General features: G+C 32.6%; 1 protein-coding gene across 1 annotated transcript in view; it reads right to left on the bottom strand.

Moving 5' to 3' along the window:
* LOC133173549 (uncharacterized) overlaps positions 1-13,002 on the bottom strand; it is a 30,819-nt gene extending 17,817 nt beyond the window's left edge. Inside the window, exons 1-3 of the mRNA XM_061308532.1 lie at positions 12,936-13,002; positions 11,684-11,852; positions 1,141-1,247 (exon numbers count right to left, since the gene is read on the bottom strand). Of these exons, the coding sequence (XP_061164516.1) occupies positions 1,141-1,247; positions 11,684-11,852; positions 12,936-13,002 (343 nt within the window). The remainder of the gene's footprint in view (positions 1-1,140; positions 1,248-11,683; positions 11,853-12,935) is intronic.
* Between the last annotated feature and the right edge of the window lie 4,698 nt (positions 13,003-17,700).

Below are 17,700 nucleotides of genomic sequence, written 5' to 3'. Positions count from 1 at the left end.
TGCTTATAAGGCATTTCTTTCATAATATAACTATATCCCAAGCAAGCAACCACCACTAACAACAAACTAGAAAAACCTTTTTTTTTATTACTTGATTGTAGTGCTACATGAGTCCTATGAGGTTCTATGCTAAGGTCGTTACAGACTTCTGATGACGTCACAGATGTTATGGACACATGGCGTAATATTACTCTCTCGATAACATTTGTTTTCACTTCAAAATCAGCTATTTGCAAAATAACAATTGTTCATTTCAGAAATTTAAGACATATGCATAGTTGAAAGAGAATTTCCGTATGTATATAATATGCACTGTGCACTATAGTTGAGATAGAACATCAAACAAAAATCCATTGAAGTAAAATATGTTCATCGTTGGTTTTGATACTACACTGTATTTGTGAGAAGTTGACAAAAGACAGGAGTCATTCAAGTATAAAATGTATGTCATATTTCAAAGCATCCACAGCATGCATCAGACTAAGCGTTCGAGTTTCGATATAATTTGCAATTAGCCTGGTAACAAACATAAGCACAGAAAAATTTGGGATAACGGGGCTTACTGGAGCATAATTGTAATAGTCCATGTATGTCAAGCCAGGTGTATAGAAGAATCATACAAACTTCTCAAGAACAAGGATGCATTTTGTCATTATTGATTACTGAAGGTATAAACTATGACTTGGTAAATCAGGGTTCGTCGAAAGGAATTTGATAAGGCATACAGCTCAACTCTCAATGGTCTGTTTAGCTAAAATGAGCATTTTGGCCCATGGACCTTAACTTTAATATGTTCATTTAAGAAAATTTAGAGTTATCTTTTTTAGTCATATCCAAAGAAAAATACACCATTAATTGAATCTTAGAGGGAGTCATTCTATTGGGGTAATTTTCTTCAAGAAGGGCATCCTTACAGATTTAAAGGGTGGTGACACATTTTAGATTAAAAGCCTGAAGGAAGGCCAATTGGACAATTCAGTTCAAATGCTTACATAAGCATTTGTCTACATTATTCTTAGATCGTAAGTGATGGAAATATCTGTCTTAACATCATTCTGTTCCTAAAAAAAGTTTGCTTGTTTTTGTTTACTTATCTTATTTGCAACTGCACATATAATATGTCATATGATTAATACTTACCTGTAAGCATGTTGAACAGGTATTTTGTGCTGCTTTGTGACGTAAAGCTCATACAGAGGTAAATGTAAGTGTTTACGGTGGTAAACGGGTTAAAGATTCCATTTGATCTGCAACAAGCATATTTCTTATCATTGAAAGTAATAAATATATAATGGTTAGAATATTTGCAATTGAGGGACACAAGTCTGAAAAAAGAGAGGCATGGATGTCACAAGGCAGGAAGAATTCCTCTGAGTCTTGTGTCCCTTTCAAAAAACTGACAGTACTTTCATATCCCTACTTTGTCAAACAGTATACATCTCATCAGCTGCAAGGTTTAAAAAAAAGTATGTTGGGGAAACTGATGATCTCCGCAGAAGAACCAGTGATCACCGTTCGACTATAAGACCAAGAGACTCAATGAACCAGTTGATGAACATTTCAACCTTGAATGTCACAAATTGGAATACCTGACAGTAACGTGATTATAAATCATAACCTATGGACCGATGCTCAGAGAAAAAGCTAGGAAAAGTTCTGGATGCATAGGCTGAAGTCATTCCGGCCCAAAGGTATTAACAAATTAAATGACTGCAACAGGATGAACATGACCTAATTACTGATTTTGACAAACAAAACTATTCTCTTTAAATAATGTTAACTTTATAGTGAAACTGCATTATTAAATTTTAAATAACTCCAATTATCTTGATCTCTTGGTTATATTACTGTTTGTTATTCCTATTATCAGATAAGGTAGTTTTAATTATATTTCAATTCATCTAACTTACATATTTTTATGGAAGTATTCCGTAGAAGTCTTATTTCAATTCAATTGGTTTTCAAATTAAACATGTAGAATTGCGAAATATTTGTAAGGTTTAGTTGTAGTGATAACTGCTTTTGTTAGCTCACCTGAGCTGAAAGCTCAAGTGAGCTTTTCTGATCACAGTTTGTTTGTTGTCCGTCTGTAAACTTTTCAAATTTTCTACTTCTTCTCCAGAAACACTGGGCCAATTTCAACCAAACTTGCCACAAAGCATTCTTGGGTGAAGGGGGTTCAAGTTTGTTCAAATGTTGGCCCATGCCTTCTTTCAAGGGGGAAAATTTAAGAATTAGTGAAAATTTGTCAGCATGCATCTTTTAAAAATTTTCATCTCAAGAATCACTGAGCAAAAAAGTCGAAACTTCTGTGTAACCTTCATTAGATATAGTATAGATTTTAATTTGAACAAATAATGACCCCCGGGGGTTGAGTGGGGCCACAATGGGGGATCAAAGATTTACATAGGAATATATAAGAAAAATTTTCTCAAGAACAGCGATGCCATGATTTGTCATATTGATATGGAAGCATCCTCTGGTAGTGTAGATTCAAGTTTCTTCAAATCATGACCCCTAGGGGTGGGGGTGGGGGGGGTCACAATTGAGATCACAAAAGTTTTACATAGGAATCTTCAAAAATCTTCTCCAGAACAGCAAAAGCAAGATAAGTCATATTGATGTGGAAGTTTCCTCAGGTGGTGTAGATTCAAATTTGTACAGATCCTGACCCCAGGGGTCATGATCGGGGATCAAAGTTTAACAGAGGAATACTTGGAAAAAATCTTTAAAAATCTTCTTCTCAAACATAGCAAAGCCATGATAAGTCATATTGATATGGGAGCATCCTCAGGTAGTGTACATCCAAGTTCGTTCAAATCATGACCCCTTGGAGTGGGGGGGGGGCACAATGGGGGATCACAGTTTTACATAGGAATATATGGGAAAAAATCTTTAAACATCTTCTCAAGAACACAAAAGACATGATCAGTCATATTCGTATGGAAGCATCCTTGGGTAATGTAGATTCAAGTTTTTTGTTTAAATCATGCCCCCCCCCCTCCACCCCCCCCCCCTCCGGGATCAAAGTTTTACATAAGAATATATAGGAAAAAATTCTTTTCTCAAGAACATCAAAGCCATGATAAGATATATTGATGTGAAAGTATCCTCAGGTATAGTGTAGATTTAGGATTGTTCAAATTATGACCCCCGGGGTAGGGTGGAGCCACAATGGGAATCATACATTTACGGAGAAATATAAAGTAAAAAATCCTCTCCTGAAGAACAGCAAAGCCATGATAAATCATATTGGTATGGAAGTATCCTAAGGTAGTGAAAACTCATTTTTTTTTCCAAATCATGGCCCCAGGGGAGGATGGGGCCACAAGGCGGGATTAAAGTTTTACAAAGGAATATATATTTAAAAACTCCTCAAGAACAGCAAACCCATGATTTACATGATTCTCAGTTTTACATAGGAATATATAAGAAAAATCTTCTTCTCAAGAACAGCAATGCCATCATTAGTCATATTGATATGGAAGCATCCTCGTGGTGTAGATTCAAATTTGTTCGAATCAAGACCCCTGGGGATAGGTTTAGGCCACAATCGGAGATCAAAGTTTTACAGTGTGCATATGAAGAGATTATCATAATGTACCGGGTATTCAATTTTTTGTAGCCTTGCTTTGCAATGATCCCATGATTCGTATTTGTTTCATGAATTAAATGCAAATAAATTCATTTTATTTTAATGTTTATTCAGTGTTAGTAATTGGAAAAAGACAGATGTGTGATACTACCCTTAGTGTTACTTCTGGTAGATCATTTAAATCTTTTTTATAATATAATCGCCTTTAATGTCAAAATAAATCTAAAACATGTATATTTAGAATAAGATGTTATTTGTTTGGACTAAAAAGACATCTGCTGACGAGTCGACAAGACTGTTTAAGCGCTATTTTTATGGTGCATGTTAAAATTTGAATTTTTTTTATGTCATCATTTAACATTTGAATGTCGGAGCAGTTATCATTCTTTCTCATACATGTGCATTTCCAAAATCTTTTTCTACAGTTTGTATTCATAGCATATACACTTATAAGCGTATCAAAGAAAACAGGCATACACTGAATGTACCCTCAGCTGTCAAGGAACATTTAGATTTCAAATTAATAAAAAATCTTTTCAGTTTCAATAGTTTTCAAGACATCGATTTAAAAGGAATTCAAGACCTTTTACATTTACGTACAGTAGTGACTCAAAGTTTCTAAATAATGATCAAAATAGGTTCCTTAAGCGTTTCAGCTTCTAATTAAACATGTAAAAAGGAAGAAGTATATTGATAAAAATATTCTTTTTTGTAACAAAAAGAAAACCGTTGAATCAGAATATATCAGTTTACTGTAGAACTGTTTAGGAGATGGATTGAGGGCTACTAGAACAAGAGGCTCAAGGGCCTTAAAGGTCACCTGAGTATAATACAACAACTTGTCGGTAGTTTTGTTGCCCAAAAGCAAGAAAAATAGGATGATCAGGATCAATGATATAATTAGTCTAATATTTAGAAATAACTCATATTAAAATTAAGTATTAATCTGTCCCCAATTTATCACTATCACCATGCAAACTATTAACAAACTATTGGTGCTTCTGTACTATTTTTAACCCCAAATTGTAATCTCTCACATTGGCCTCTCTTGGTCTTTGAAGAACATTTCAATAAGTTATTTTTGACTCATTTTAATTATTTTATTATTTACAAGTCTATCTGATCATTAAAACTATGAAAGTAGTTTTTGTATTATACAATATAATGTTTTGCACAATTCTCTTACTCTATTAACTTTTCAAATACATTATTTAGAGTGATTAATTATCAAAAGTGAATTGCAAAGGGGAATAACTTCTCTCAGTAGAATACAAATTAATAGAGCCCTGGCCAGGACCAGAACACTTGACCAAATGCAAATGGTCCAGATGTTTAAAAATCTGGTAAAAATATCCTTGCTTATTAAAACTTTTACTTCGTTTGCCTTTGATATGTCAAGGAGCAGAGAAGATTTTCAGTGAAATAATGCATTTTCACTACATGTACCATGACTACAGATTCAACACAGCCCTACCCTAACACCAAAACCCATGACCCAGGGTCACGAATTTCACAAATTTGGAAGAGGAACCCTCATCATCATAACTCTGCACTTAGTTGAAGATTTTCAAAGAATTAACACGTTTTCACTATATTATCAATAGACCCCCCCCCCCTCAATGAGAAATACAAAAGCCCCTCACCTTGGGACCACAAAGTTTTAAAAATTTTATAAGAAGCAACCTTATTCATCATAACTATGCACTTTGTTTATCAGCTCAACACTAAGGATAAGACAGGATTATTGAACAGAATAAATGCATTTTCACTACATAATTAATAGAGCCCCCTCCCCCTTACAGCAGAGCCCCTGACCCAGGGGCCATGAAATTCAAAACTTTGAAAGAGGCACTCTTGCTCATTATAACTATATACTTAGTTAGTTTGTTAATACCCTGGAGCAGAGGAGAATATTTTCAAAGAGTTAATGCATTTTCACTATATAATCAATAGAGCCCCGCCCTTACACCAGAACCCCTAACCCTGGAGCCATGAATTTTACAATTTGGAAAGAGGCACTCTTGCTCATTATTACTATGTACTTAGTTAGTTTGTTTAATTCCCAGGAGCAGAGAAGAAGATTTTCAAAGAATTAATGTATTTTCACTATATAATCAATAGAGCCCCCCCCCCCCCCCTTACATCAGAACCCAATTTTGAAAGACTCACTCTTGCTCATCATTACTATGTACTTAGTTAGTTTGTTTAATACCCAGGAGCAGAGGAGAAGATTTTCAAAGAATTAATGCATTTTCACTATATAATCAATAGAGCCCCACTCTAACACCAGAACCCCTGACCCAGGGGCCATGAAATTCACAATTTTGGAAATGGCACTCTTGCTCATCATGACTCTGTACTTGGTTAGTTTGTTTGATACCCAGGAGCAGAGAAGAAGATTTTCAAAGAAATAATGCACTTTCACTATATGATCTGTGTAACCCCGCCCTAACACCTGAACCCCTGACCCTGGGGCCATGAATTTCGCAATTTTGGTAGAGGGCTCACTGCTTATTACAATCATGCCAACAGTTTGACTGCTTGAAGTCCAGGAGTGAAGAAGATTGTTAAAGATTGCATTAATTTTGGTGGTTTTAGGCCCCACCCCTCAGGCCCAAGGGGGGCAGGGACCCTGAAATTTAGAATTTTTGTTCCCCTTTACCCGACGGACAAAAACGGATAGCAATAGGTCACCTGAGTGACTCAGGTGACCTAACAATCATGAATTAAAAACTTTCTAAAATATGTATGAAAATTTTTTTTGAGACTCTCAGGATGGGGAGAGTATGACTTGAAATGGTATGTCAAACCTTGCAATATTCATCGATCTTTTTCATTTGTATTCTATAATTTTCTATTTGTATTGTATTTTTTTAAAAGATGTATTACATATTTTATTTTTATTTCATGATTTTACATTTGAATTAATGTTTCTTGATTTGTTTTGTATATTTTTTTTAAAATTTGTTTGTATATTTTCTATTTATATTCTATATTTACTATTTTTACCCCACCTCTGATGATTTTTTATGAAATCCTGGCTTACGATTGGTTGAAGTCTGTCACGTGAAGGGGTGTAAAAGTTGTACACGGTCACTTGAAAATCAAAACACGTCGATACGGAGCTATCGTTCTTTTGTAACTCTTGGAACAACTCGAGTTCCTTAATCTTCTTAACTGTCACGTGACATCATAATAGGCACCGTATGCGAGTGATGAAGCGGGGAGAAACAATTTTACAAAGCACAGACAATGAATATATAAATATTTCGTCGATGGGGTAAATTCGTTACATAGTTTTGTAGTGACCAGATACGGCTTCGCCTCGCCAGGTATAAAATTTACTAACCAGGTATCATCCCTTACCTATATACTATAAAAGTATTTATATTTCGTTATTTATATTTTATAGTTTCCATTTGTATTGTGTAATACAACATTTTCATTCTTTAATATTTGTATTGGATAAAAAAAAATTTACTTGTATTCTATAATTTGAACTGTGGATATGTTTATTTTCCATGTCACGATAAACTTTAATGGTTTCTCACTCTGTAGTTTACGATTCGTTTACTATAGTTTTCATCTTTAAAACTATTCTAACGGTTGTAAACTGTAGTTTAACCATAGTATGAGTTGTTTATCATAGTTTCACAATTAAATCTTAAAGCTATATTTATCAGAAAAACTATGTTTTACATTCGTTTATTTTAGGTTTCGGTCATAAACTATAGTTTACTGTCATTAATATTCATAAACTATATCCAGTAGACTTAAACTATACTTAACGATCGTTAACTATAGTTTTGACAGATAAACTATGATTCACATTTTTATCATAGTTTATTGTCTTAAACTATAATCACACTCGTAAACTATAGTTAAGAGTTGTTAAACATAGTTAATGAATCTAAACACCTAGCTCTTAACTGTTAACGATACACTGTAGTTTTCAATTTAAAATCTCGCGGAACCAATCGTGAAAGGCAATAGTAAATGTGTGTCATTGCCGTAAGTTCTATACATAAAAAAGCGTCATATCAGAACATGTCATATCTTGCGTAATTGATAATCTTAAATTTATAAGTCTAGCTTTTAGCAACTCTTTTGATACCAACAATGTCTGATAAACGCAAAAGGTTGCTGTATCTATGATTATTAATTGTATCTAAGACTAACAGACAAAACATATGCTAACTATTGTTCTATACTTCAGAGTTGTGAAATATAGTTTCACAGAAAATTGTGCATCTTCAATACAGAATCAGAGATTCTGGTGTTAAATTGTGTTTTTCAAATTAAAACTATATTTATCACAATTTTATGAATTCGGTGCCTTAAATATAAGCAAAGTATAGTTTACAGCCGTAAACCTTAATTAACATTCGTTAACTATAGTTTAGAGTTGTAAACCATAGTTAACTAGTTGTGAAACCGTATTTATCAAATAGCGCCAAATTCACAAAAATGAGCTAAACATAGTTTCAGTTGACAAACTAGGTTTATCGACTGTTAACTATAGCTTACGGACCGTAAACCATAGTTAAGGATGTTAATCTATGTTTTACATCTCTAAACCATAGTTAACGCCTTAATCTATGCTTCACAAGTGTTAACTATACTTAACACCGAAAACAATCATTTGCGTTTGCAAGACAGTTTATCTGATAAATACGGTTTCACGATTTGTAAACTATCGTTTACAACTCTAAACCATAGTTAACGTGTGTTAATTATAATTTACGGTTGTAAACGATAGTTTACAAATATTTAAGGCGCCAAATTCACAAAATTGTGATAAATATAGTTTTACAGTTGAGAAACACAATTTATCGCCAGAATATCTGATTTGTATCGGAGAGACACAGTTTTCTGTAAAACTATATTTCACGACTCTAAAGTATAGTTTACGATCAAAACTATAGTTAACAAGTTTTGCCCGTAAATTATATATAGGTTAATTCTAGTTACAACATAAAAAGTTAAAGATTTGGCTATACAACGATTATTTTCATTGGTTGTTAAATATATATATTTGTTGACATTACAAGAAAATTTTCTTTCATTTTAAAGCAAATCTAGTTGGATATAAAAAGAAAATGACGGGACAATTATTAATTAAAATTTATGTTTTATTTAAAAGAGAAAGATAGGGAAAAATGCATTTTGACGGTTTGTGATCAAATTTTTGCTTCATCAGCAACGCAATTAATCACTGACATTTATCCTTGCCGTCTTTCCAATCTTTGCGCTGATCAAACAAGAATGACTGAGCATTGCTGGTATCAAGAGTTGCTGAAAGCTTGACTTAAGATTATCAAGAAGAGAAATTACTCAAGTAATTCTGTTTATATGTTTCGTTTTTATACAGAACTTACGGCAATGACACACAATCAGTATTTCCTCTAGCGATTGGTGCCGCGAGATTTTGAATTGAAAACTATCGTTAACAGTTAACAAGTGTTTAGATTCATAAACTATATTTAACAACTCTTAACTATAGTTTACAGTGTGAATTATAGTTTATGACGATAAACTGTGATTGGCAAATGTGAATCATAGTTTATCTATCAAAACTATAGTTTATGATCGTTAAGTATAGTTTACGTATGTTAAATACAGTTTATGAGTACCACTGACAATTAACTATGGTTTACGACCGAAATCTATAATTAACGAATGTAAAACATAGTTTATCTGATAAATATAGTTACACGATTTGTGAAACTATGATTAACAACTCTTAACTATGGCTAACGAATGTAAATTATAGTTTACAAATGAGAATCTATATTTATCAATAAAATCTATCGTTTAAGTTTATTTACAGAAAGATAAACTTAGGTTAGCATTCGTAAACTACACTTTACTACTGTTAAATATAGTTTACAGATGAAAAGTATAGTAAACGAATCGTTAACTATAGTTTACAGTTCGTAAACTATAGTTTACAATCGACAAACCTAGTTTATCAACTGTAAAACTGTGTTTATCTAATTTTTGTGAATTTGGCGTGCCATAGATAAACCATGTTCTGCAATCGCAAATGATTGTTTTCAGTGTTAAGTATAGTTTTCAACTGTGAAACGAAGATAAGGCTTTAACTATGGTTTAAAGATGTGAAATACAGATTAACGTCGTTAACATATAGTTTACGGTCCGTAAACTATAGTTTACAGTCGCTAAACCTCGTTTATCAACTGTGAAACTATGTTTATCTCATTTTTGTGAATTTTGCGTGCCATAGAAATCGGTGTCTTTATGAATTCACTAGTGGATGAGCGGAGATGTATTTTGTCATCGATAACAACCTATTATACTTAACGGCTGTAATATCTTTTTGTACAAGCTGAAATAAATAGTAGATCAAAATTTTACAGGTAGGTGTATATTGGATTTCTAGCATCCGATCGACAGTTCGAGCATTCATCAGTTAATCCGTCCCCTTGTACGAGTTTTTCCAGCGTTAATTTATTTATAATTTTTCCAAATGACATCACACTACATAGTTAACTAAAATAGACAGTATAGAATGACCTTGATCCATGGTCATATTTCAAAGGTCAAACATACTTTCAATATCTTTGAAACTACAAAAGGTACGAACTAATAGTTCAAAGTTTATTACTATTGTTTGGTTAAAAAATTTTGCTAGGGTAACAATTGAAAGATCTAGCTGTGTCCGTTGAGTTTTAGAAAAACTGCCAGAACTTGATGTTTGAAGATTCAGAGGAGAACTGAGATATATTCTTACACAACCAATTTTTTGTTTAGGTGGTGTGCCATGGTATTGTTAATTTGTTTCAAGGTTATATCTCAGAGGTCACTATTTGACTAAGGTCAGACGACATGTTCCTCAATGACATATTTTTTCCCCAAGAATTTGTCCTTAAAGTATTGCTATTTTAACAAGTTTCCTCACAAAAAAATTGGAGTCCCTTAACAGACATTCGTGCAAGATACCAAAGGATGCTGTTTTCTTTCTATTCTTAAAGCAAATCACTTGAATTGCCAATATCATAAAGAATGAAGGCGTGCAAAGCAAATTTCAAAAATCGTTTTTATGGCTCTAATAAACCCATTTTCGACTAAATATGCTTTACTGTTAACTTTAATAACAAATTATTAATCAAAAAGTCATTCAATAAAATATAATTGAATCAAATGTGTTGAAGATGACATTACTGAAAACATTATTTTAGAAAAATATAACGTTTCCGTGAACTTTGAAAATTAAGAAATATATTGTTCCAGAGCGGGGGATTGTCCTCGCCTTGTACGCCCTCTTTCTTTGGTGGATTTCTTTTTAATACATTTTGAAAAAACTTTAAAAATCAGAAGATGATATTTATTAGTATTTTTATGTATTACGAATAGATACAGAACATATTATTTGTATATGCAGTACAGCACACATTGACTTCTATGGAGAGGGTATTTGAAGGCACTGCCTTTTACCCAATCGATTCAGATTCTGATGAACAAATATTGATTAAACTAAAGCATAAAATAAAATGACGAGATATTTGATTACTATATACATGTTGTCGTTTCTGTCATGGAAAATCTCTGGTTTATGTTCTGATTTTTTACTGGAATAAATGAATTCAGAAAAATTACAGTGGGCAGGAACGCTTGTAATAACTGGACTTTGTTCTTCTATTGACTTGAATCTGCACTGTCTTTTAATTTCCACAAGAAATCTAACATTTTGTACGTAATGTTTGCAATTTCCATAACACCTCATACAAATAGTCTGCGATCTTTGTATGCAGATTCTTTTTCCATTCAATGTCTCAGAATAAAAAGGTACATGAGATTAATAAGCTACTGAAATCTCAGAAAAATTGTGAGTTTTCAAAGAGAGTCGATATATATAATTTCAAAAGAAAAAGGGCAATAAAAGGTACTCTCAAAGATTTGCACAAGTGTTCATAAATTCTTTAAAGAATTAACAATTGCCCTTGAAATGAACTCCTCGCTGATAATAGCAAGATGGTAAAAAAGCTTGTGTTGCATGTAGAGGCATTTTTGTTAATTGTGAACATGCCGGAGGACCTATGTCATTTCCAGTAATTGTCCACTTACTTAAGGACGTAGTTGGTACCGTCGGATGAATAGCAGTCCATGGTCCACAAACTGGACCCTGCAGTATCCACATTCAGCTTGAAGTTCTGAATGGAGCTGGAAGACACAGTCCATGTTCCACGATTGCTAGTCACCCAAGTTCCGGTAAACGGAAATGTGCAAGTGAGGACTGAAATATAGGGAAAAAATTATTAGTTTGTCATTCAAAATTGATAAAGCTGGATCTGGCTTGACCATAGCCCAGATAAACGATCTAATTATCCACCCCTAAACCAAGGAATCACTACAAGTTATGGACATTTTTTTTCTTCCAAAATAGAAGGGATAATTCTTGCAATAAAGAAAAAAACTTTTTCCTTACAGGTATATTTCTTGTATCAGAGAAATATCTCTCTGTAAAAAGAATGTTAAAATATGTCTTTTGAAGCAAAGAGATATTTTAAAACACGGAGATTTCTAATCAAATAGATATCTATTTTAACTTTAGGTGACTAATCACTTCAAGAAATGTCTCTGAATACTTAGAGATATCCCTTTTATGAGACGACCTATTGTTTTGCGAAAGAGATACCTTAGAGTCAAAGTCTATTGAAATTTTTGTTTAAAAGCATTCTGGAATTAAGGAATAAATCTCTGTTCATTGGCGACATAAATATCTTCTCATACAAGTAGATGTCTAGTTTATGGCAAAAAAAGATTTATTTTTCTAGATACCCAAAAAAATCTCTAAAAAGCAATTTAAACGTTTCTTTCCGAAAAGTTCTAACATATATACAAGTAATTTTCTTGAATAGATAGATCATAAGTCATAGGAGATTTCTTTCAAGCAAAGAGAGTTATAAGAACTTCACACATGTGTGAGAGATAAAGAATAAAAGGTCTGTTTTGGAAATTGACTAAAAAGATTTTTTTTTTTTTTTTGAATTTCACGAGTTTTATCGTCAAGTTGGTTTCAAAAAGAGATTGATCGTCGAGTTGGTTTCAGTAATTGATTTCTTGGTATGAAGTTAATTAGTTAAGTCTGAAAAGGAGGAGGAGGGCAGTATGTGTAATATTACAGATGATAGTTAAAACATATTAGCTGAATAAAATATAGGCCAGATTCATTGTAAACGGGGAGAAAATAAAATATATCGTAAATAAACTTGTAAGAAATAAACCTCCATTTAAAAACATTGTCGTAAAACTACGTCACAATGAAATGATTATCTGTGTGTAATATAACAAACGTGAAAGTTTCTTTAGTATTTACTTCTTTTGTCGATAGCAAATTTCGGAGTGGTAATTTTAAGTAAACGATTAATGGTCTGAGCTCTCATTGGCGTTTAATTGAGAGATGTAATTAGAGATGTAATTAACAAGACAGATTTTCTTCCAATCCATGTTTTAAAAAAGATAAAACGTTTGCAGAGACTACTAATTAAGTAGTACTTGTTTACTTTATAGTCGAGGTAAACATTGTTAAAATGCTTAAACTATAATTAACGCTCAAGATCTGTTTTAGTAATGTTCTCTTTCTTTTAAAATGTTAATATTGGACACTATTAAAACGTAAATTCTTTATGAATTCTTTCATGTAGCTGAAAAATTTAATTGCTAGTAAAAGCGATCACGGGGGGAAAACGGCCGTCAATGCATGGAATGTATTGCCTACTTATGATTAAAGAGAGGTGAGATAAAAAAAAAAATAATAAATAAAAAAATAAATAAAAAGACATCAAAATCAAAGTCTGAATATCGATGAATTAATAATTTGGTATACAATGTCAATAATCACCTTTGATTATCCTTTCCAAGTAAATTTTACACCGTTAATCTGAACACAATATACAATATATACATAGGATTTATTTAATTACATTTACGGTCTACATCTAGAACATGTTCGACCACAAGTTACATAGCACAATATTGGATGGGTCCACTTAAGATTTATTGAAACACAACGTGCTAATATCGGAGGAATAGTGTTCCATCTTGTAACACGAGAAGAAGGTCTACACTGGTCTTTAAAATTATGAACAATTGATCCCTGACTTATTATTATGCAAGTCTTTCTCCATATAATGACGTAATGATAAATTATGACTGCCGACCACAGACGACTCTTACCTCCTCTTATATTACCATATCTCAGCACCCGTGTAGGAAAATTAAAAGCACTTTTAGGATGACATAATACAACAAAAAAAACAACAAACCATCTAGACATGTTAATAAAGAACGAGCTTTGTCAATTGTTTAACTTCAGTCATAGGATTTCAGGGGTAGGTCATGCAAATAAATGTTGGTTAAGCCAAATCATTATACGTGCACACTAAGAGGGACCCTTGAAATTCAATATTACGTAAGGCTCTTGTAAAATATTTATGATTAAAAGCGTTCCATCGATTACGAAAGAAAATATTAGAAATAATTAATTCATCTCCATACTGGATACGTCAAGATAGCTATGTACACCTTTAACCTCTATTCTATATCTGATAAATGTATTGCAGTTTATTTTCTTATCATTTATGAGAGACGGAAAAGTTGAGAAGTGCATTCTAATAATTAAGCAAATGACTTTAACTTCATTTCTCCAGAGACCCAGAGAAATGAGTAACGCACTGACTTTCTCTAATGGATTCAACATCTTCTCTGTCCTTTTAAACTATTTCTCTGTTAGATTACTGAGTATTCAAAATGTTTTCCCTGATATTCGTTGGGAAGTAGAATTTGACGAGTGACATACGTCTGTTTGCTTTTTATGCATTGCTTACTTCAGGTATCGTGCCAAAATGACTACCGGTGCAACTTCCATGTCCCGTCCACTTTGATATTGATAAACTTCTCGAATATTAAAAAGCTTTATAATCTGGGGCTATTCTTTACCCCCCAAAACACCCCATATAAAGCTTCCATTTGAAGATTTTACTTCACGAGAATTGTTTGACATTTAAGATATTGTCGATGAAGAAGGCACTTAAATGATTAAGTCTGGACAGAGGGCAAGAAAACATAGCAGAGTGGTCGTCAATAAAGTGCTTACAAATGGTTCACTAGTGCAGGATTGCCAAACAATTCCATTTACTCTTGTAAATCTCTAGCTAATTATTTAGTATATTCTTAAAATTATTTACTTTGAAACACAAAAATGTCAGCCAAAGAAAAGCGATATGAAGGGATGTATTTCACTTGGGTAAAAAAATGTTGCGTTGTGTGTGATTTATTTCTTAGCTGGTTACACAATATGTATAAATACACACATACTACAACTTCTGCGTTTTATTATATATTTTTTAAACTAAACATTTGTTTTTGTTTTTGTTTTTAAAAAAAAAAAAAAAAAAAAACAGAATTACACATGTATATGCAATAAAAGAATGGTAGGGAATACGAAAATATGTGTACAGGTAAAATTACTCACCCGTGGGCTGAACACATAGGGTAAGAAGCAAACACAATGAGATTATACTAGTCCCTCCCATCTCCGGTCATGGGGGTGAGACGTAACTCCATCATCATTCCCGCTACATCCCAATGACAAAATAAAGTCCCTCTCAAATATGTCGTGAAACCGTAATCCAGCACAACTCACTTAATCACCTTTGAACTTTATTTTATTTTTTAATTCCCTGTAGGCTGTTGAGTAAAAAACAGCGAGTCTTAAGAATTTTATTATTTGCCACTTTTAATTATCAATATTCCTAAGGATTCTTTCTGTTGTTAACGAAAAGTGAAAACATTGTTTAAAGCTCCCGTTCCATTACTAGCGCGCAAGACAGGACTTTTCGCACCCCTCTTTCCGAGGTTCTGGCCCGGATCGTTGCACCATAATACATGTCAAAGAGATTTGTGAATATCACATACCCAACACAGTGGCATAACACAATGCCCACAATTTCCACACGCTTTGTGTTTTGAAATCATAAGGTCTTTCATGATAACAAAAGAATTCTAAATGTGTATTTAATTTTTCTTCTAGATTCCAAAGTGGAATATATTTATCATATCGATTGAAAAGTTTATTTCAATACGAGCGAATTTCAATTGAAATCCATCTGAAGATTTTAAGTTAGTTTAAATTCACTTTTGAATTCATCAATTATCCGTCCTTTATGATTGGTGAATTCATTTCTCAAAAGGCTCTAAGCATGTTGAAAATGGTCTTTGTGAGTGGTTAGAAAGAAAACCAGACTGCGATAGATTGATTCGGTATTTTGAATCGGCGGCTGTAGATAGTCCAGATTCATACAAACTCAGTCACCAAGGAATCTCAATTATACCCCATTAAATACAGCCCGCAGCTCAGGGTTTGTTTGTGTACTATTGTAAACAGCGCTGGACCCAACAATCGTTCTTTTTTTTCCATTCTAAATAATGCACTGCAGATCAATTATGGCTAACCCCGGAGAAATTTTCAAAAAAAGAAAATAAATCAATGCAATGGGAGTGAATTAGTTGAGCTTAAGTAAAAAACAGTTTGACTTTTTTTCAGTTTGCACGAATTCGGTACAAATTGCGGGTCTCCTCCGAGAATTTCTCTAACACCTGAACAATTTCTTTTCTTAACTTTATATGCAGAGTTCTTAGGTAATCTAACAATGTCTTCATATTTTTAATCATTTTACCTGAAAATCGATATCAATATTACATTAAATCTGGGTGTATATACTTTTAGTTCTCGAAGAAAGCGAAAAGAAAGATAACCGCTGCAAAAGTGAAAAGTAATACAAAATTTTAATTTCGTGTTTGTTGATTCAAAAGCTTAACCCGACTAGACGGCTCTGATCGTGGGGTAATGTAATACAGTTATTAAAATTATCAGTTGCACAGTGGGACAATTCAAGAATGTTTATAGAAAAGATTACATTTATTAATTCCAATGAAAATTCCTTTGTACTTTTTCTTTATTCTTTGTTGCAATACAAAATATTACAAAGTGTCAGGGAAAGTTCAGCTCCATTATCTTTTAATGCCTACAATGGAATAACATTAATTAGTTTATACTTAATAAATGTCAGATATATATATGAAAACCGGTTTATCGATTTCTGGAGCTGACATTAGAAGTATATTTTGGAAATTGAGAAATCAAGAAGGTCAAGTACAGTCTCAAAAAAAATTGGTGATTTAATATATATATAATTGAAAAGCCTAATACATATCGAATAGAAACCGAATATTAAAGTTTTCTTTGAGTCCTGGAACCTTGGAGTGCAAGAAGCGCTTGCAATCCCGAGATGTAATCATGGTATCATAAGGGAAAAGTTTACGTATTTTGTTACAGAAAATTAATGTTCAGTATTTAACCTGCTGTGTGACAAAGAAACGAATGCCTCATTTTCTTTCGATTTGTTAACTGAGCAATATTTAATGACACTTTTCTTTTTTATTCCATATGCACTGTGTCAGTTCTATAGAACATTAGTATAATACACACTGCTCAATATTATCTATCAGACTTCTCAACAAGTGAACAACGCAATCGTCCCCGAAGCAATGGATCGTTTTCCTGTAATTCAGACGACAAGTATATCAAAACTTGATCAGTTAGATTAATTCTTTGTCACTCAATTCATACTTTTTTTTTCATTTGTAAAAAAGAACTCATGACTCAGCTAACTTCTAATGTGTTAGACAGTTTAAAAAAAAACATGTACTATAAGTTTACAAAAGAAAAAAATCAGAGAGACGATTTTTCTGATCCAAGCAATGCCATTTTCAATCCAAGACAAGCGCTTATTCATGAAATATTTGGTTGTTTGAAAAATACTTTGTTTTTTTTTTTTATTTAAAAAAAGTATTTCATAATACGTTGGTCAGTTAAATGCAAAGTTTACTTAATGAATAATTTCCACTTAAAACAATACAAATTCAAAAACTTAAAGTGAAAGTAAATAGTTTTGCGTTTGATAATCTGTGTTTATCATATGTTAATTATATTGTTCACAAAGGAAATTGAAAGTAAATGTTGAAAAACAAAGATTCTTGTATTTTCGAAAGGTCCAATGTTAAAAAGAAAATTTTATTAT

This window comes from Saccostrea echinata, unplaced genomic scaffold (genome assembly GCF_033153115.1).
Source record: "Saccostrea echinata isolate AGI-Se365-2 ecotype Australia unplaced genomic scaffold, CSIRO_AGI_Sech_v1 ptg000056l, whole genome shotgun sequence".
NCBI lineage: Eukaryota > Metazoa > Mollusca > Bivalvia > Ostreida > Ostreidae > Saccostrea > Saccostrea echinata.
Note: the sequence above shows the minus strand (reverse complement) of the source record. Positions and strands in the feature narration are given on the sequence as shown.